This window comes from Nicotiana tabacum, chromosome 8, assembly GCF_000715075.1.
Source record: "Nicotiana tabacum cultivar K326 chromosome 8, ASM71507v2, whole genome shotgun sequence".
Lineage (NCBI taxonomy): Eukaryota > Viridiplantae > Streptophyta > Magnoliopsida > Solanales > Solanaceae > Nicotiana > Nicotiana tabacum.
Window position 1 is genome coordinate 5,024,441 of NC_134087.1, and position 22,351 is coordinate 5,046,791.

The 22,351-nt window shown below is 39.5% G+C and overlaps 1 protein-coding gene across 1 annotated transcript; it reads right to left on the reverse strand.

Moving 5' to 3' along the window:
- Nucleotides 1–13,604: 13,604 nt before the first annotated feature.
- On the reverse strand, nucleotides 13,605–17,584 carry LOC107785519 (uncharacterized). Its single transcript, XM_016606845.2, has 10 exons — nucleotides 17,137–17,584; nucleotides 16,844–16,938; nucleotides 16,601–16,668; nucleotides 16,464–16,507; nucleotides 16,114–16,191; nucleotides 15,875–16,028; nucleotides 15,417–15,569; nucleotides 14,867–14,977; nucleotides 14,399–14,464; nucleotides 13,605–14,208 (listed from the first exon to the last, which is right to left on the reverse strand). Exons 1-10 carry the CDS (start codon nucleotides 17,412–17,414, stop codon nucleotides 14,110–14,112), a joined length of 1,146 nt encoding a protein of 381 aa, XP_016462331.1. The 5' UTR covers nucleotides 17,415–17,584; the 3' UTR covers nucleotides 13,605–14,109.
- Nucleotides 17,585–22,351: the final 4,767 nt, after the last annotated feature.

The following is a 22,351-nucleotide window of genomic DNA, read 5'->3' on the forward strand; positions in this document are numbered from 1 at the left end:
TTATGAAAGAATTTCGGGGTCTTTTAATATATTTTAGTTTTAAGCCACCAGTTTCGTTGAGCCGCCCTCATTAACGATCAACAATTATTTATAGACCACTGCCCATGAACGTGTTATTCAACAGCTCCATTCACATTTGGTAACTAAATAACACATTCACTTATTGTTGTCTTATCTTAATTGAGACTTGTATAAAATTTGATTGAGAATAGCAGGGGGATGGACATGTGGATCGATTAGGAGACTAGTAAAGCTTTAATTTAGGTCCCCAAAATTTTTTAATAATGGATTTTATGATTTTATTTCAAGTTAGACAATATTAAAGTTTGCCAAAAAAAAAATACAATAAACCTTGGACAAAAGAAAGAAAGAAAGGAAGACTATCTACTCTTTAACACTAAAAATATTTTAGAACTTTGAATTAAATTACTTAGATCTTCATATTAGCAAATATATTTTTTACAACAAAATCAAAGGTAACATATTGAAAATACATGTCTTACATCCAATTTATTTAAGTTACCTCTTACTAATATAAATGATAATACTACTATGTGAAGTTAAAGGTTTCATAATTTAAGCATGTTATACTATAAATAACAAGTATAAAAAAATGGCAACACTATCTTTTTTTTGTATAAGTATATCATGTGTGCATATATACTAATAAAAAAATATAAGGTCTCTTATTAAATTTCACTTTAGGCCACAAACATTATGGAGCCGCCATTGCGACATTTCCTTACACTTGATAGTTGATACAGAATAATGTTAAACCCTATTTTCGCTTCTGCTGCCAATTTCCTCCATTTTCCTTATGAAAAGAACTTCTTTCTCCTGGGCCTTGTCTTCTATACGTCGGTCTCTAACCCAATTATGTTGGGCCTAAGTGCACAAATGGGTAAATAGCCACTTTTTGAGGGTGAAGTACACAAATAGCCATCAAAGTGGATGCCTTGAATTTTTGTCCTCGCTTGAGCCAGAACTACAAATTTAACAAGTGCTGCTTCTCGCTTGTCCCGTGGGCAACTTTTTCAACTTTGACCTTGAAGTTCTGCCTAGAGGTGTGATGACCCCAAAAGGTTATTACTTGTTTTAGAAATAAACTCTGCGTTCCGAGGACTTAAAAACCTCTTTCAGCATCACCTCGATTTGCGTATGCGCGTAGCCGAAAAGCTATTATGTGAAAATTGTGAAAAAGATGAATTTTGCCTTTAAAATGAATTCAAGTTGACTTGTTCAACATTTTGGGTAAACGGATCCGGACCCATGATTGACGATTCCGGAGGGTCCGTAGGAAAATATGGAACTTGGGCGTATCCCGGAATCGAATTTCGAGGTCCCAAGCACGAAAAATAAATTTTTTTAAAGAAAATTATTTTCTGGAAAATATGTGAGTTTTTAGAAATGAAAAATGTATTTATTGATGTTAATAAATGAAATATGTGAGTTTTTAGAAATGAAAAATGTATTTATAGAAAACCTATAATTAAGCATTGGGTATAAATTCTTTAGCATTTATTGATGTTGTAAATTAATTTGGACTAGATACGAGTTGTTTGGAGGCAAATTCTAAAGGAAAAGCGGTATTTGAGGCTTGAGTTGGCCGTGAAAGTTTGAGGTAAGTGTTTGGTCTAACCTTAGTTTGGGGGATTAGGAGTTGTGTCCTATTTGCTTCATGTTACTTGTTGAGTATGACGTATAAGCATGGTGACGAGTATCTATACGTTGGTATCAAACATGATCGTGAGTCGTAAAGTGAAATTGCTGTGTTCTTAAAAAATACTATGAATGCCTAAGTTGTCGATTCTCTATGTTGAGCAAGTATTATGATTATTCTCGTGGAAATTACTTATGATTCAGTATTGGTGCTAGTTGAGGAAGTTAAATGTTGGAACAAGTTTGGTTATAGCTTATTTTCCCTTACCGGGACGTATTTACTTATACTATCGGTTCCCTTGTCGGGATAGTGTTGTTTCTTTATTGATCCCTTGTTGGGACTCCTTGTGATTTGGTGTTGAACTATATATGTGGAATGAGTTGCACGCCACAATAATATTATATTTGGAACGGGTTGCACGCCGCAATAATAATATAATTGGATCGAGTTGCACACAATAACAGTGATAAATGATATGGATCGGGTTGCATGCCGCAACAGTATTTTTATGATTTGGATTGGGTTGCGCGCCGCAACAATAGATAATAAAAGGTGCTTATTGATTGGTTACGAGTTCCTTACTCTTTTGCTGTGAATTCTAAATTGTCCTTATGCTTTTCTCTTGAATTACTATTGATAAATGACATTCTCCTGCAGCATGTCCCCCTCTCATCTTTACTTGTTATTTCTATTTTATTTTCCGTATATTATATAACTGCACATGTTTATTTGGTAGTCTGGTTCTAGCCTCGTCACTACTTCGCCAGGGTTAGGCCAGACACTTACCAGCACATGGGGTCGGTTGTGCTGATACTACACTTTGCACTGTATGCAGATCCCGGAGCGGCAACTTTCGGACCATAGCTTTGGGTGATTGCCTTTAGTCCAGTCAGAGATCCCGAGATAGTGTTGCAGGCGTCCGCAGGCCCCACCGTTATCTTCTATCCTTATATTCTGTTTTCATTTACTTCAGAGACAGATTGTATCTTTCTTTTCAGATAATTAGTAGAGGGTCCGTGATATTGTGACACCGGTTCCGGGTAGAGATGTATTTGGTATTATCGTACTGGTTTTTGGCTAAGTTATCAGATTACGTCTTCCGTATGTATTTAATTATTGTTAATATTTCACTGTTGATCGCATATTGACCTAAACTTTTAAAAAGGGCTAAATAAAGGGTTAGTGAATCTTTAGTACTCGACTTGCCTAGCTTTCACGAGTAGGCACCATCACGACTCCCTAGGGTAGGAAATCCAGATCGTGACAAGTTGGTATCAGAGCTCTAGGTTACATATGTCTCACAATTCACGGACAAGCTTAGTAGAGTCTGAGAGATAGGTACGGAGACGTCTGTATTTATCCCCAGAGGCTACAGAGTTAGGAAAAACTTCATATTTATTCTTTGCTGTTGTGCGGTTTGGTTTCTTAATGCTAATTGAATTTCTACTCTGTTCTTTCGCAGATGGCGAAAACACGCACTTCCTCATCCATCGATCAGCAGCCCAAGCCCCCAGTAGCCTAGGCCGAGGCCGAGGCCGTTCTAGGGGCAGAGCTCAGCCCAGAGCAACAGCACCAGCGGCGGAGCCTCAGGTTGACTTTGATGATGAGGTACCGGCCCAGACAGTTCCGGTGGGCCCAGCTTAGGTCCCAGAGGGGTTTATTGCTACCCCGGTACTCCAGGGTGCTCTGGTCCGTTTAGTGGGCCTTATGGAGAGTGTCACCCGGGTAGGCTTGCTTCCTGTAGCACCAGCCGTCTCTCAGGCTGGAGGAGGAGCCCAGACTCCTGCTACTCGCACTCCGGAGCAGATGGCTCCCTAGTTTCAGACTCCAGCAGCTCATCCAGTTGGAGCAGTTCAGCTGGGTATGGTAGCTCAGACCGGTGATGGAGTAGCTATGTCTGCCGATGCTTTGTAGAGATTAGACAGGTTCATCAAGCTCTTCACTACTACTTTCAGCGGTGCATCTTCTGAGGATCCCCAAGATTATCTAAATAGCTGCCATGAGGTTCTCAGGAACATGGGGATAGTGGAGACCAATGGGTTCGACTTTGCTACTTTTCGCTTGACTAGATCCGCCAAGACTTGGCGGAGATATTATTGTTTGGCCAGACCAGCCGGATCGCTAACCATGACTTGGGAGCAGTTTACTCAACTATTTCTGGAGAAGTTTCTCCCTATCACTCATCGAGAGATCTATCAGAGGCAGTTTGAGCGTCTCCAGTAGGGTTCTATGACCGTTACTCAGTATGATACCGGATTCATCAACTTGGCCCATCATGCTCTTATCATATTTCCCACCGAGAGATATAGAGGGTGAGGAGGTTCATTGAGGTACTTATTCAGCCGATTCGACTTCAGATGGCTAAGGAGACAAGGAGTGGGATTTCTTTTCAGGAGGCGGCCAATGTGGCCAGGAGAGTTGAGATGGTTCTGTCGTAGGGGGGTGGTCAGGGTCTGACAAGAGGCCTCGTCATTCAGGTAGATTCAGTGGTGCCTCGTCTGGAGGCAGGGATTCGTATGGTAGAGGCCATCCTCCTAGGCCTTTTCAGTCAGCATTTCAGGTTTCTCACGACGCTTTGGGTGATCGTGGTTCTTACATGCAGTATTCTAATCAGCAACCCTACAGTGCACCACCAGCTCCTATAAGTGCACCGCAGCTCCAGAGTTTTCGGGGTGGTCATTTAGGTTGCTAGGGTCAGTCTCAGTTTCCTCAGCCATCGCATTCAGGTGGATGATTTGAGTGCAGTGAGTATGGTCATATCCGGAGGGCTTGTCCGAGATTGGTGGGTACTCATTCGCAGCAGCAGGGTTCCCGTGCTATGGTTCGGGCACCAGGTGTTCCACCGCCAGCTCCGCCAGCTAGGGCTGGGGGTAGAGGTGCTAGAGGTGGAGGTATAGGTATTAGAGGTAGAGGTCAGGCAGCTAGAGGTGGAGGCCAGCCAACAGGAAGGTCGTCCCAGAGATGTAGTTCAGGGTGGTAGGGCCCAGCCCCGATGTTATTCTCTTCCAGCCAGGCTTGAGGCTGAGGCTTCCAATGTAGTTATCACAGGTACTGTTCTGGTTTGTAGTAGATATGCTTCAGTCCTATTTGATCCAGGGTCTACATACTCCCATGTATCATCTTATTTTGCACTGTATCTGGTCATGCCTAGTGATTCCTTGAGTGCCCTATATATGTGTCTACACCGGTAGGTGATTCCATTGTGGTAGATCGAGTCCATAGTTCGTGTATAGTTGTGATTGGGGGTCTTGAGACTCGTGTAGATTTGTTACTTCTGGACATGGTTGATTTTGATGTCATATTGGGGATGGACTGGTTATCACCTTACATGCTATCTTGGATTGTCATGCCAAAACTGTGACCTTAGCATTGCCGGGCTTACCTCGTTTAAAGTGGAGAGGGACTCCTGGTCATTCTACCCGTAGTGTTATCTCTTATGTGAAGGCTCGGCATATGGTCGAAAATGGGTGTTTGGCCTATTTGGCATATGTTCATGATTCTAGTGTCGAGGTTCCTTCTATTGATTCTGTGCCTGTTATTTGTGAGTTCCCTGAGGTATTTCCTTCAGACCTGCCGGGTATGCCACCTAATAGGGATATTGACTTCTACATTGATTTGGCTCCAGGCACTCAGCCCATTTCTCTTCCCCATATCGTATGGCCCTGCCTAAGTTGAAAGAGTTGAAGGAGCAGTTGTAAGACTTGCTTGAAAAAGGTTTCATTAGACCTAGCATTTCGCCTTGGGGTGCATCGGTGTTGTCTGTTAAGAAAAAGGATGGATCGATGCGAATGTGTATATATTACCGGTAGTTGAACAAGGTGACAATCATGAATAAGTACCCATTGCCGAGGATTGATGATTTGTTTGATCAGCTTCAGGGTGCCAAGGTATTTTCAAAGATTGACTTGAGATCTGGCTACCATCAGTTGAGGATTAGGGCATCCGATGTCCCTAAGATAGCTTTTCGCACTCGGTATGGGCATTATGAGTTCTTGGTGATGTCATTCGGGTTGACAAATGCCCCAGCAACTTTTATGGATTTGATGAACCGAGTGTTCGGGCCTTACTTGGATTCGTTCGTGATAATCTTCATTGATGATATTTTGATATATTCCCGCAGCCGGGAGGAGCACGAGCAACATCTTAGAGTGGTTCTTCAGACCTTGAGGGATAGTCAATTGTATGCCAAGTTTTCGAAGTTTTAGTTCTGGTTGAGTTAAGTTGCATTTTTGGGTCATGTTGTATCAGCAGAGGGTATTCAGGTTGATCCGAAGAAGATAGAGGCAGTCAAGAACTGGCCTAGACCTGCATCAACTACAGAGATCCGGAGTTTCTTGGGTTTGGTAGGCTACTATCGTCGGTTTGTGGAGGGGTTTTCGTCTATTGCAGCCCCAATGACCAGGTTGACCTAGAAGGGTGCCCAGTTCAGGTGGTCGGACGAGTGTGAGGCGAGCTTTCAGTAGCTCAAGACAGCTTTGACTACGACACCAATGTTGGTTTTGCCCACAAGTTCAGGGCCATATACAGTTTATTATGATGCATCTCGTATTGGACTTGGTGCGGTGTTGATGCAGGATGGCAATGCCATTGCCTATGCTTCGCGGTAGTTGAAGATTCATGAGAAGAACTATTCGGTTCATGATTTGGAGTTAGCAGCCATTGTTCATGCATTGAAGATATTGAGGCATTATCTGTATGGCGTGGCATGTGAAGGGTTCATAGATCACAAGAGTCTGCAGTACTTGTTCAAGCAGAAGGAGCTAAACTTGAGGCAGAGAAGGTGGTTGGAGCTGTTGAAAGACTATGATATCACCATCTTATATCATCCGGGAAAGGCCAATATGGTGGCCGATGCTTTAAGTAGGAAGTCAGCCAGTATGGGTAGTCTTGCTTATATTCCGGTTGGTGAGAGGCCGCTTACTTTGGATGTTCAGGCTTTGGCCAATCAGTTCGTGAGATTGGATGTTTCTAAGCCCAGCCGTGTGTTAGTTTGCACAGTCTCTCGTTCTTCTTTATTGGAGCGTATCCGAGATCGACAGTGTGATGATCCCCATTTGTGTGTCCTTAAAGACACGGTGCATCACGGAGGTGCCAGGCAGGTTACCTTAGGAGATGATGGAGTTTTTAGATTGCAGGGTCGAATTTATGTGCTTAATGTGGATGGACTCTGAGAGTTGCTTTTAGAGGAGGCCCATAGTACCCCGTACTCTATTCATCTAGGTGCCGCTAAGATGTATTAGGATTTGCGACAGCATTATTGGTGGCGGAGAATAAAGAAGGACATTGTTGCACATGTGGTTCGATGTTTGAACTATCAGCAAGTTAAGTACGAGCATCAGAGGCCCGGTGGTTTGTTCCAGAAGATTGAGATTCCTGAGTGGAAGTGGGATCGTATCACTATGGACTTCGTTATTGGACTCCTACGAACTCAGATGAAGTTCGATGCAGTGTGGGTTATTGTTGATAGGCTGACCAAGTCAGCACATTTCATTCTTGTGGCAGTCTCCTATTCTTCCAATAGGTTAGCTGAGATCTATATCCGGGAGATTGTTCATCTTCATGGTGTGCCCGTGTCCATCATTTTGGATCGAGGTATGCAGATTACCTCACATTTCTGGAGAGCAGTTCAGCGAGAGTTGGGCACACGGGTTAAGTTGAGCACATCGTTTCATCCTCAGACGGACGGGCAGTCCGAGCGGACTATTCAAATTTTGGAGGATATGCTCCGAGCTTGTGTCATTGACTTTGGAGGCTCGTGGTATCAGGTTTTGCCTTTAGCAGAGTTTGCCTACAATAATAGTTACCAGTCGAGTATCTAGATGGCTCCTTATGAGGCTTTGTATGGCAGGCGGTGTCGGTCGCCAGTTGGATGGTTTGAGCCGGCATAGGCTCGATTGTTTGGTACAGATCTAGTACAGGATGCCTTGGACAAGGTCATGATTATTCAGGATAGGCTCCGTATAGCTCAGTCCAGGCAAAAGAGTTATGCCGACCGTAAGGTTCGTGATTTGGCTTACATGGTCGGTAAGCGAGTATTGCTTCGAGTGTCACCTATGAAGGGCATGATGAGATTTGGGAAGAAGGGCAAACTTATCCCTAGGTTCATTGGCCTGTTTGAGATCCTTGATCGAGTGGGAGATGTGGCTTACAGACTTGCGTTGCCTCCGAGCTTATCAGCCATGCATCCAGTGTTTCATATGTCTATGCTTCGGAAGTATCACGGCGATCCATCCTACGTGTTAGATTTCAGCACTGTCCAGTTACACAAGGACTTATCTTATGAGGAGGAGTCGGTAGCTATTCTAGACCGGCAGGTTCGTCAGTTGAGATCGAAGAGTTTTCCTTCTGTTCGTGTTTAGTGGAGAGGTCAGCCTGTTGAGGCATCGACCTGGGAGTCCGAGTCCGACATGCGGAGCTGTTATCCCTATCTTTTCCCTGACTCAGGTGCTTCCTTCTTATGTCTGTTCGAGGACGAACGATTGTTTTAGAGGTGGAGAATGTGATGACCCCAAAAGGTCATCACTTGTTTTAGAAATAAACTCTGCATTTTGAGGCATTAAAAGCCTCTTTTAGCATCACCTCGATTTGCATGCGCAGTCCGGGTGCGTAGCCGGAAAGCCATTATGTGAAAATCTATGAAAAAGATGAATTTTGCCTTTAAAATGAATTTAAGTTGACTTCGGTCAATATTTTGGGTAAACGAACCCGGACCCATGATTTGACGGTCCCGAAGGGTCCGTAGGAAAATATGGGACTTGGGCATATGCCCGGAATCGAATTCCGAGGTCCCAAGCCCGAGAAATAATTTTTTTAAAGAAAATTATTTTTTGGAAAATATATGAGTTTTTAGAAATGAAAAATGTTAGGAAGTTGTTGGTATCGGGCCGTATATTTGTTCCGGAGCCCGGTACAGGTCTCATATGTGGTTTGAGTCGAACCGGTGAAATTTGATAAGAAACGGAAGTCGTTTGATGTGATTCGGACCCGTAGTTGTAAAAATTGATACTTTGAAAGTTTTGAGGGTTTTCTTAGATTTCTATGCTAAATTCTTGGTTAATGATGTTATTTTGTCTATTTAATCGCACAGATAAGTTCATATGATGTTTTTGAGTTAGTATGCATGTTTGGTTTGGAGCTCCGAGGACTCGGGTGAGTTTCGGAAGGTTTTAAACTTAGAAAAAGTTGCAGGTTTTTAGTTTCTGGTGTTCTGGTGTGTTTTTCTTCGCGTTCGCGGAAGGACTCTCGCGAACGCGAAGGGTAAGTCAGGCTGAAAGAATTTTCCTTATACGCGAACGCGAAGCCTTGGGGGTGTTTCCCTTCGTGAACGCGGACCTGCTATCGTGAGCGCGAAGGCCTTTGGGCCTGGGCGGGGGGAAGGGGATTTTGTTCTACGCGAACGCGGCCAGTGGACCGTGAACGTGAAGGCTCGAGGAGTCAAAGCTCCGCGAACGCGAGCCTGTGATCGCGAACGCGATGGCCAATTGGGCCTGACCCATCGGGAATGCGACACACCCATCATGAACGCGATGAAGGTGTGCCTAGTGATTTTAAAACAGAAGCAAAAACGGGCAGCACCCATTTACTTCATATTTTCGAAATTTGGGAGCATTGAGGCGATTTTCAAAGAACAATTTCTTCCTCAAAACATTGCTAAATGATTCTAAACCTTTTTCTTTCGATTTCCCATTGCATTTCATCAACTTTCATCCTAAAATCTAGGGTTTTTATGGTAGAAATTAGGAATTTGGGTAGAGTTAGGGCTTTTTGATTAGTTGGGATTTAGACCTCGTTTTGGGGTCGGATTTTGAAACTAATTGTATATTTGGGCTCGTGGGTGAATGGGTGATCGAGGTTTTAATCCGAACCTCGAGTTTTGACCAAGCGGGCCCGGGGTCAATTTTGGACTTTTTGGGAAAAATGATAGAAAACCTATAATTAAGCATTGTGTATGAATTCTTTAGCATTTATTGATGTTGTTAAATTAATTTGGACTGGATACGTGTTGTTTGGAGGCGAATTCTAAAGGAAAAGCGGTGTTTGAGGCTTGAGTTGGCCGTGGAAGTTCGAGGTAAGTGTTTGGTCTAACCTTAGCTTGAGAGATTAGGAGTTGTGTCCTTTTGCTACGTGTTATTTGTTGAGTACGACGTATAGGCATGGTGACGAGTATCTATACGTTGGTGTCAAGCATGACCGTGAGTCGTAAAGTAAAATTGTTCTGTTCTTAATAATTACTACGAATGCCTAAGTTGTTAATTCTCTGTGTTGAGCAAGGATTATGATTATTCTCGTGGAAATTACTTATGATTGAGTATTGGTGTTAGTTGAGGAAGTTAGATGTTGGAACAAGTTTGGTTATAGCTGATTTTCCCTTGCCGGGACGTGTTTACTTATACTGTCGGTTCCCTTGCCGGGATAATGTTGTTTCTTTATTGATCCCTTGTCGGGACTCCCTTTGTGATTTGGTGTTGAACTGTATAAGTGGAACGGATTGCACGCCGCAACAATATTATATTTGGAATGGGTTGCACGTCGCAACAATAATATAATTGGATCGGGTTGCACGTCGTAGCAGTATTTTTATGATTTGAATCGTGTCGCGCGCCGCAACAATAGATAATAAAAGGTGCTTATTTATTGGTTACAAGTTCCTTACTCTTTTTTGCTGTGAATTCTAAATTGTCCTTATGTTTTTCTCTTGAATTACTATTGATAAATGACATTCCCCCGTAGCATGTCCCCCTCCCATCTTTACTTGTTATTTCTGTTTTATTTTCCGCTGTATATTAGATAACTGCACAGGTTTAGTTGGTAGTATGGTCCTAGCCTCGTCACTACTTCGACGGGGTTAGGCCAGACACTTACCAGCACATAGGGTCGGTTGTGCTGATACTACACTCTGCACTGTGTGCAGATCCCGGAGCGGCAACTTTCGGACCATAACTTTGGGTGGCTGCCTTCAGTCCAGTTAGAGATCCCGAGGTAGTCTTGCAGGCGTCCGCAGGCCCCGGCGTTCTCTTCTATCCTTATATTCTATTTTCATTTACTTCAGAGATAAATTGTATTTTTCTTTTCAGACAATTGTTTGTAGCATTCGTAGAGGGTCCGTGATATTGTGACTCTGATTCCGGGTAGAGATGTATTTGGTATTGTCGTACTGGTTTTTGGCTAAGTTATCAGATTACGTCTTCCGCATGTATTTAATTACTGTTAATATTTCACGGTTGATCGCATGTTGACCTAAACTGTTAAAAAGGGATAAATAAAGGAGTTAGTGAATCCATAGTACTTGGTTTGCCTAGCTTTCACGAGTAGGCATCATTACGACTCCTGAGGATGGAAAATCCGGGTCATGACAATAGGATAAACATGAGTAAAAAATTATAGACCACACCAAAAAGTGTCATATCTTTGCAAATTTTTGACTTTTTGAACCACTAATCAAGCTTTAGCCAACGTTTCAAAACAAATTAAACTTTAGCCGCTTTTTAATACAGAAACATCATTTGGACGATCATACCTCTAGACTAAATCACAGTGACTAAATATTAGAAGCGGATCAAAAACTGGCATTCGAGCTAATTTTTTCACAAATAGCTTATACAAGCAATTTTAATCATTTCTTAGTGAAATTTTATATATCCTAATATCAGCAGTGCGCAGGCACCACCACTTCATCAAAAAGTCTCGTTAATATGTAATTATGTATATATAGATAATAATAATAATAATAAAAAATATTTGGTATAAATATAAAAAAATGATAACACTTGTCTTTATAGTGATTTATTTATTTGTTCACTTCTTCAAATCTTGACATCGCTTACAAAAATCTCTATGTTCGGCTGTATATTATAATTAATCTTTCTCTTTCTGCTTACTTTTTTTTCCTTTTTTAATAGATCTTCCCTAATGGATTATTGTATCATATTGTGCTGGGAGAGAGTGGTAGAAATGAGAGTGCGAAGGTCGGTGTCTATTTCAGACAACCAGTTCGGGTTCACGCCGGGGTGATCTACCACAGAAGCTATCCACCTTATTAGGAGGATGGTGGAACAATACAGGGATAAGAAGAAGGATCTCCACATAGTGTTTATCGATCTAGAGAAAGCGTACGACAGGGTTCCTAGGGAGGTCTTATGGAGATGCTTAGAGGCTAAAGGGGTCCCGGTTGCCTACATTAGGGCGATTAAGGACATGTATGATGGAGCTAAGACTCGGGTTAGGACAGCAGGAGGCGATTCAGATTATTTTCCGGTTATTACGGGGTTGCACCAAGGGTCTGCGTTCAGCCCTTTCCTATTTGCCCTGGTGATGGATGCTATGACGCATCATATTCAGGGGGAGGTGCCATGGTGCATGCTATTTGCTGATGACATAGTCCTAATCGACGAGACACGACGCGACGTCAGCGAGAGGTTAGAGGTTTGGAGACATACCCTTGAGTCCAAAGGTTTCAGGTTGAGCAGGACGAAGACGGAATACCTTGAGTGCAAATTTGGGGCAGAGCCGACGGAAGCGGGAGTGGAAGTGAGGCTTGATTCTCAAGTCATCCCTAAGAGGGGTAGTTTCAAGTACTTGGGGTCGTTTATTCAGGGGTCCGGGGAGATCGACGAGGATGTCACACACCGTATAGGGGTGGGGTGGATGAAATGGAGGTTAGCGACGGGAGTCCTGTGTGACAAGAAAGTGCCTCTGTTACTGAAAGGTAAATTTTATAGGGCAGTGGTTAGGCCTGCTATGTTGTATGGGACCGAGTGTTGGCCGGTGAAGATCTCACACATCCAAAGGATGAAAGTTGCAGAGATGAGGATGTTGAGGTGGATGTGCGGGCATACAAGGAAGGATAAGATTAGAAATGAAGATATTCGAGATAAGGTGGGTGTGGCCCCCATGGAGGACAAGATGCGGGAAGCAAGACTCAGATGGTTCGGGCACATTCAGAGGAGGAACACTGATGCACCGGTGAGAAGGTGTGAACGACTGGCGGTGGTGGGTACGAGGAGAGGTAGAGGGAGACCTAAGAAGTATTGGGGAGAGGTGATCAGGCAGGATATGTCGCGACTTAGGGTTACTGAGGACATGGCCCTAAACAGGAAATTGTGGAGATCGAGCATTAAGGTTGTAGGTTAGGGAAAATTGTGATGTCTTTTTTACAGCGCACTAGAGTGAGACTAGCTAGTTAGGAATTAGTCTTAGGATGCTATTGATCAACTACTGATGATGGGATTTATCTTCTGTGTATTAATACCCTACATATTCTCGTATTTCCTATATCTCTTATATTGCCTTTACTGTGTTTTTATGCTATTTATGTTATGTTATGGATTTTATGGTATTTTATGGTGTTTTATTATGAGTCTATTGATAGTACTAATATAGTGTCTCTTGTTGCCTCTTTGAGCCAAGGGTCTCCTGGAAACAGCCTCTCTGCCCCTCGGGGTAGAGGTAAGGTTTGCGTACATATTACCCTCCACAGACCCCACTTGTGGGATTACACTGGGTTGTTGTTGTTGTTGTTGTTGTTGTTGTGCTGGTAGAGCTTAAGCATCGAAATAAATGGCATATATCAGAAAACTACAACCAACCACCAAGAAGCCACAAAGAAGCTAATGGAGTATTTTCACAGAAAGAAACTTCAGATTCAACAAAAAAGAAAAAAAGAAACTTCAGACTATGCTAATTTCTGCACATGCTGCAAAATATTTGAGCGCACAGCACAGGCACCTCTAGTTGAGGCTAGTATAATTTTCCACTTTTAACTTTGAACTGCAAACACACACATTCAAAAAGAAACAAGAAAAGAAAAGGTCAATTGTATATGTAGTGAGACTATTGAAAAAATACCAATCTAATTAGGCATGGATGTATCATCACTGTAGTATATGCAAAATAGCAGGTGAAGTACACAACAATCACAAAAATTGTAGAAAAGAACCCGAAGATGAGATGTCTAAAAGAATATTTGGATTTCCATCACTCGTTTAGTGTATAAGGATTTGCATAACAAAAATTAAAGTCTACTTCTTCCAACTCTTTGTGGAGTTTCTTCATCATATGAGGGTGCCCAAGTTGGAAAGAGCTACATTTTAAAGAGGGTAAAAAGATAAAAGAGCAGACAGTAGAACATCTAGTCAGGTAATCTCATCTGGCTGTTTCTGTTTTCTGTTTACAAGGTAGAAAAGAATAACCTAACCATCCTGCCTACCCACACTTTGTCAATAAAGCAGCAGCCTACAACACAACCTCGCGGTACCAAGCAAAAAATTGGCACTTTTGAATTAAAAGCTGATGGATTAGCTTCACTACAAAATTCAAAAGGATGAGGCAATAGACAAAAGTAAATAAACAGTGAAGGCATCACCAATATGACTCCAGGTGGATTTTGCATAGATGACTGGAACAAATTCATCTAGAAATATACAAAAACTGATCAACTGACTGGATGAATTTCATTGTTCAACTTCTAATGCAGTAGAAATCCACTCTGAAGCAGCTGCATGAACATCTGCTTCCACATGCATCACAAGAGAGATTGGAGTGACCGCTATCTGTTGAGCACATTAACATCAACTGATCAAGGCATATAAAGACACAGCAAATCCACTAGCGCGAGATTGTCTAAACTGTAACATTACATATGATTACAAGGGCAGAGAACAAACTAAGAAACTCCAAAGCTCCCTCCCAGCACCATGTGGAAAAGGACAATTACATCAAGGATAGGAGTAATAAACTTACAAAGCCATTTTCAAGAGCTCTATAATCTAAATCCTCATCCCCTTCTTCCTGCTTCTTTTCAAGTAACTGCAATGCAAATAATCAATACGGTCATTCACTTAACGTTAGAACCAACTGGTACCACATAAAAAGATATCGAGATGAGAAAAATCAGTAGATGGAAACATGTGACGCTTGGCTGTGAGAACCACAACTTTGCAACATCCGAGGACATAAATATGACAGCCCAAATAGAAGAACAAGCATGCTCTATCGTCACAGAGACAGTGCAATAAGCATATATCTGACAGCATGAAAATCACTTAACACATTCTGATACATAAGATCCCTCTTTTCCATTGACAGAGATTGATAAAGTTGAAAATTGCATTTTCACTATAAAAAAATAACCTGAAGATTCCTCTATTAGTTATCCAAGACAGCCAACTCGATATCATATTTCCATAGAGTTGGAAAATATTTCCTTACCTCCAATCTGAAATACTTGACTTTCCGGTTGGGATCAGATTTCCCTGCTACACCAACAGATTCAACCTCCTCTAAATTCTTTTTCTGAGTGGCTAACCGACGGGCGGCACCCTGAGAAAAATGAGAAGGTAGAGGTATGACTGGCGAAGATATATAAACTGCAAAGGCATGTCACAAATAACTGTATTTAGACCCATTTATGTGCATGTTGCCTTATTGCATACTGTAATGGAGTCAAAAGAGCCACTCAGATACTACTCAACACATTGGGAACTGGGAAATGAATCAGCTTTGAAGTTACTACCTCTTGCCTTAAGCTCTGGACACTACTTTTTAAATATTCAACAGAATTTGTACTCCATATAAATTCCTTTCAGATATATATCACGAATAACTGTATTTAGACTGTTGTGTTATTGCAATATTATGCAATCGGGTTGTCGCTAACTTAAAGGCAATATCATACACTTGCTTTTAGCATCATAAATCATCGAGGTCACTACATGCCAGTAAAGGACCAGTTAAGCAAAATACTATGACATCTACTCACTGCTGCAGAAGCATCTCGGCCTAGTTGCGCGAGCTGTATTCCAAGGCTTTGCTGATTGGGAAGAAAATGTCCGGCAGCTGGATTCCTGTTTGCTGAAGTAGCTTGCCAGCATTGCTTAGGGCTCCAGTGACTTTGCTTGGTCAATTTAAACCCCTGTGACGTAAAGGGACAAAAATGATCTCTCTGTATCCACATATATGAAGAGATACAATATGCTAATACAAACACAACTCTAAGCCCTGATACCAGAACGTGGTGACAAAAGGAACGAAGACGAAACTTTGGTTTTGCACCCCAACACCAATAGACTCACACAAACATCCTTCACAATATTTTAGAAATAGCCGTGTCAAATGGATGTACGCCTTTTTAACTGGTCTGATCAATGAACCACAAGTCCATATTCTTTATTATTTTTCATTTGGAAGAAGCGGCCCAAGGGTGACAATAAAACAGACCTTGTTTGTCAGAGGAGATTTTGGAACTTCCACATGCAGCAAGCAACATTTGGGAAAAGCTCCCTTCTCTATATCTCTAATGGCTGCATTTATCAACGGTAAACAAACACTTACAGCATCCTTGAAATCACTTTCTTGACATTCATCATTCTTCCTAAAGTAGATTATGGGTATGCATTGTTAAGACCATCAAGAGTAATCAAAACTTCAGCAGTATACCATAAATGAAAGGCAAATACCAGTCAAGTGATATCGATAAAGATGGGACACCATTGAACAATGACTCCCTTGCACCAGCTACAACACCTGAGTAAAACCTGGAAACAGTGAAGTAATACAGATAATCAGAAAATTCTAAGGAGATACTCCACTTGTGGGATTTCACTGGGTTTTTTGTTGTTGTATATAAAAGTAACAAATAAAAGAGCAAGAACATGTCAATGCACAACTTTAATATGAGCAGTAGTAATAATAAAACAATTTCAAGCAAAAGAACTGTGCTAAATTAGAGTTACCACTAAAAATGAACATGGTCCGTACTTAGTACTTAGTAGACAACAGGAAGGTCACAAAAGAAATTTCTACTTACATATGATGGCCACAACTTGATCCCTTGTTGATTCCACTTATCACCTAAAAGTCCAAGCAGAAACTCAGCGGGTAAGCAATACCAAACCCAAAAATGAAATAGGATAACAGTATAACTGGAAGCATGTCAAAGAATACCAGCATAGGCTTGGACCAGGAAAATAGTGCCCCAGACAAGGCTAATGACACACAATCTACAGGAGTCCCTAATACCAGAACAAATTCAAACGGCCTAACATGTTAGAGTTGAAATACTATATCTATAGTTTCAAAATACAAGTGTATTCCTACAAAGCTCTAGTAAAAATTGATATCAAACGTTACAACAAAACAATGAACAAAATATATATACTTCTAAAACCAACAGTAAGAGTGTGATACCAGAAACTTCATAAGCAATAGCACCATGAATCTCAGCCGAAGTAACCGCAATGGTTTCCTTCAGAGTAAAAGAGTGGCCTGCTGTTGATTTATCTCTACAACAGCATTTGGAATGCATTAACCGTAGATTATTAAGGATTGTTTGGTATGCAAGCAAATTATAAAATTAAATCTATTTATGCAATCTAATAAACTATTACTACTACTATATTAGAATGAAAAAAAACGTAATCTATGTGAACAAATACGTATCAGTTACAGGGAGAGCGAGAGGAATTTAAAAGGAAACTCACGATTGAGGAGCGCAGACATGAACATTGTAAAGGCCTTGACGAACGAGAGCATCAACAAGATAGGTAAGGCCTGGGGATTCGATCCCATCACCATTTGTAACCAGAATTACAGGCTTTGTATTGTCAACCTCGCCAGCATCATGTGGAACCGAGCTGGACGAAGCGGGTTCATTGTTGGGCTGATTTTGGGCACCACCCTTTCTGCTGGAAAGGACTTCCTGAAGATTGGAAACTAGCCCAGGTGGCAGGAAGTTGTTTTTCGCCCCAGAGGGTCTCATTGAGAGAGTGCGTGTCGGTGTGTGTGTGTGTGTGTTGCGTGATGCAGGAGTAGAAAGAAGGACGTGACGTGAATAAGAGGAAAACGAGGGCGATAAAGCGCTCAAAAATGGATAGACCGGTTCCAACGGCGTTCTCAGGTAAAAGAGCGGCTATTTATCAGAGTGGGAGAGTGGTCAATGGGCAGAGGCGGTTACTATTTTAATGGGTTCGAGATTATAATTCTAAATTAGTATCACTCCGGTCCAAAATAAGTGATTTTTTGGCTGGTCCAAAATAAGGAATTTTTCCAGATTTTAAGAATAAATTAATTATTTTTTTTCTACATTATCCTTGGAGTAACTAGTATTGGAATATGTGTTAGGAGTGTTTGTAAAGGTTAATATGATCAATTGTATTGTTAATTAATGCTAAAAGGTGGATTTCTTAATCTGTATGAAAACATCCAAAAAAAAATCACTTATTTTAGACTGGAAGGAGTAATATTTATGTATTCATTGGATTTCTTAATACAAATACAAGATTTGAATAAAAGCTTATTGGGTTCGGTCGAACCCACAATAGATAGATACTGTGGCTCCGCCCCTGTCAATGGCCATTGACAGCGGTAACGTGAGACAGATATTCATGCGATTTAGTTAGTATTATAACAGAGTGATTTTTTCCTTTAAAAAAGAATGATACAATTTGAAATACTAGATGCATTTGCTTGAAAGAAATTGATAAAAAAATTATTCAAACGATTTGGAGGATGATGAATATATCCCTTTTCAAAGGATAATTGTATGTATATGATACTTATAGCAAATGAAAAATCTTCTAGTTGCAGATATTGCATTTCCTTTCCATTTGTTGCGGTTATTAATAATGACATTGTTATAAATAGAATTTTATTTATGGTGAATGTTCATATTTAGAGAGATTCTAGGGTTTATTACTTGGTGACTAAGTTACTCTCTTCCTATAAATAGAGAGTTCTATTCCATTGTAATTCATCTCAATATCAATAAGAATTCTCTCTCTACTTTGCTCTGCAATACTCTTCTTCTTCTTTTATTGTTTCATAACACGTTATCAGCACGAGACTCTAACCAATTGAGTAGAAGCTTTGGGATTGAGCATAATGATTGTCAATTGTTCTTTGAACTTCCTTCATGATTAAATTCTGGATTTAAGGTAAGTATTTTACTTTTCTCTTTTAAAATCTTGACATTCTATACTTTGATTTTAAATACAAGCAAAGATGATAAATTTTGATTGCAACTCTAATAGAGTTTGAAAGAAATTATAACCACCCAAAGTGGTAAAATTTCTATGTGCCATGATCAAATTCATGTATGATTGTGGGCAAAGAATTGAAAACCCGTCCCATTGAATTTGCTCCATTCTCATTCCCTTTAGAGACTGTGATAGCAGTGTGTGATAAGTCTGAAAGAAGACAAAATTACTACTATGAATGTATCAATGGATGTGGATGTGGCAATAGACGAATAAATTATAATCGTCATCATTGAGTAATGAGAATAATAGGGATTCTCAAAATAATCCTTCACTCTGTAAAAGTAATGTTTGTCATCGATTTGACATGAGATTTTATAAAGCACATATAGATGATTATGGTCCATTCATGATGTGAATGTGACAACATCTTATTTATGAATACATATTCATTCTTGGAAGAATATGAACGTGCTAGTGGTAGTGAATATACCATACTCACCTCTAAAAGGAGGTTTAAGATGATATAAGAAAATAATGTCATTATTATAGCATGAATGGTCATTGGTCACGTACCTATTGTACGCCAGAATATTTTGGCAATGTGATTATTAAAGGACAACAATAATGCAAGAAACATATCTTGCATATAATTTTGACCATGATCATAATGATATAACTTTCTCCTTGAAAGAGATATATGACCATATGAATGTTGATGAATATGTGGTAGTACAAAATTAATTGAGAGCTCTGGAAGAGCCATTATACTATTTTGGAGAAACACAATTGATTACCAATAAGGTATCGTGTTGTAGTAAGTCTCAAAGAAACTTATTCAGTTTCTAAAGTATTCGCGAAAGCGGTTGGTTATATTGAGACTATAAATAAAGAAAGATTTAATATCTTCTATTACTACAACTTCTAGCGGGATAATATTTATGTGAAAAGTTACCCGTTTTATTCTCCAATTTGTACTACACAAATAAAAGAATACCACAATAAAGTAGAACTTTATTGATATAAAACCCATATCATAATAAATTTGGAGTTTATTGATATCCAGTTGGCATAGCTGGTTTAGCCATATCAGTTTAAGTATGATGTGCAAAAATAATAGAGAATTCACATGGGTAAATATTAAAGAACTAGAAAGTTCTTTACGAATTCTCTTATATTGCTTATTTTCATTAATTAATTGACCAACTAAAGTTGGGATTGAATCCCATGAATTCTGGAAATATCAAAGGTGAATATGGGCTCATTCACCTGTCATGTATACCATATAAGATGCATTTATGAGATGGTTACATGTGCAATTATTATTAACTCGCAACATGATGTTTTGCGAGGTAACTTGCTCAATAGTTTAATTTCGAGCATAATTTCCAAATTTTCTATTCAAGAAGTTCATCTTGATAAGTTGGTTTACATCACAGCTGGTTTAGCAAAATAATTTATTGAGTGCCTCCACTTAATAACTAAATTGTTGCTGATGAGAACAAAGTTATCTATATCAGTTTGATATAGGTTATATGCGAAAGTATATTACATTCTCCTCTCACAAGTGGTTCGGGGTCAGGAACCAAATAATTGCATCTTGTTATTATTGATGTGCGGTGTATATATTGATTAAGACCATAACGCACAAAGATGAGTTCCCAAAATTGAGGAAGCAAGTTAGCTTTTCTAACATAAGGGAGAAACATGATAAACAGTTGAGAAAAAGTTACGTGGAATGAATTATCATTTGTACATTTAGATCCTCGAATAAGATAATATGAACTTGAAGTTCATAAAAGGATAATTCATTTGCAATATATTGCAAAGCATGCCAGACACATTTGCTTACCCAAAGAAAGTAACTATATTCTCATTGGAATTGCTTATATTAAGTTCTAGAAGGACAAAGTCTATGGTACGCTTAAAGCATATAGACAAATCAGTTTCAAATAGCTTCTTGATAAAGAAGATGAGCAAATGATCAAAGTGATCATAATAAGGAGGCAAGTGATCTAGAAGATCACATGACATAACACTTCATAAAATCTCATGAGAGATTCAGGTACCTGAATATATGAATGAAGAGATCTCTACGTTATGTCTTTATGAAAAAATATTGGAACCGATATAAAATGTTCGTCGATGACATCTATGATAGCGCTAAATATAGAATTGGTTTCATATGAAAGACATATAATTTTGTCTATGTTGTTCAAACGCTTGAAAGTATAAAGTCAATGATATGTGCAATCAGTTTTCGATATCTTATTTGTCTAGCATGACTTGAAAACTTGATATGCATCTAATTAAAGTCCATTATATGACTTAACTTATATGACAATCCTTAAAGGATTTAAATCGCTTAAAGCATATACAATTCTTGGTCTTGAAGTATGACATCCTAAGTGCAATTTGTGCACATATGTATCTTGCTATAACTATAAGCATGATAATGTGATAGCGAGAATACCTCTATGGAGATATCGAAAAAGCCATTCTACGGAAGTTTATGAAGATATTACATCTCTATCAAGAATGATGATTTCAAGATGCAATATATTCATTCAAGTTAATATGGTTGATTTGTTTATCAAGTCTCTACCAAAGATCGTTTTGAAAATGGTGCACAAGATTGGAATGCAAATGCTTAAAGATGTGAACTGATGCTCTCATCAGGGGGAGTTAATGCGCGTTGCACTCTTTTTCCCTTACAAGGTTTTGTCCCACTGGGTTTTCCTTACAAGGTTTTTAACGAGGCAACCAAAAGGCGTATTGTTAGATATGTGTACTCTGTTTCCTTCTCTAGAATTTTTTTTCACTGGGTTTTATTTTAGTTATGGTTTTAACGAGGCACATTATCTGTTGAATAGACATTCAAGGGAGAGTGTTATAAATAGAATTTTATTTATGGTGAATGTCCATATTTAGAGGGATTCTAGAGTTTATTACTTGGTGACTAAGTCACTCTCTCCCTATAAATAGAGGGTTCTATTCCATTGTAATTCATCCCAATATCAATAAGAATTCTCTCTTTACTTTGCTCTGCAATACTCTTCTTCTTCTTTTATTGTTTCATAACAGATATTATATTTTTTGTGGTTTTCACGACTCTGAGCCCGTCTGGACATAAGAATTTTTTCACTTTTTTTTCGAAAAATTCACTTTTTTTCAAAATCAGTGTTTGGCCATAAAATTTTCAATTCACTTGAAGATGAATTTTGAAATTTTTCGAAAATTTGAAAAACTCCAAAAAGTTGTTTTTCAAAATTTTCACTCGGATCACTCACAAAATTTCAAAAACAACCCAAAATTATATTCATGTCCAAACACAACTCTAATTTTCAAATATCATTCACTTTTTTTCTTTTAATTTTTTTTTTACATTTCTTATGTCCAAACGCCCACTATATGTAGGAGAAATCTTCAATATGGTTGAGAATGAAATTTTAATATTTGTATGAGAGATTAAAGTAGGTTTACTTGCTAAGATAGAGCAATTGAAAGGAAAAATCACAAGGCAAGTCAAAGCCTACACCGTTTGATCATTATTTCCCATTTACCCTTCTCTTTCGAACAAAACCAATTAGACAGAAAACGAAAATAGCATGCACTCCTTTCTCGTGAGCAAAAGAGAGGTGCAACATTGTGTACAAAAGGAAAGGCATATGGTCGAGTTTTATCTTCTGTAAATACCACAACAATTCGATGCTGAATTATA

Excerpts from the sequence above, each read along its gene's own strand:
- LOC107785519 (XM_016606845.2), bottom strand. The coding sequence starts at position 17,414 with ATGAGACCCTCTGGGGCGAAAAACAACTTCCTGCCACCTGGGCTAGTT. Across the intron at positions 16,508-16,600 it reads CCTGGTCCAAGCCTATGCTG|GTGATAAGTGGAATCAACAA; the intron begins GTATTCTTTGAC and ends TTGGACTTTTAG. Across the intron at positions 14,978-15,416 it reads GCCGAGATGCTTCTGCAGCA|GGTGCCGCCCGTCGGTTAGC; the intron begins GTGAGTAGATGT and ends CATTTTTCTCAG.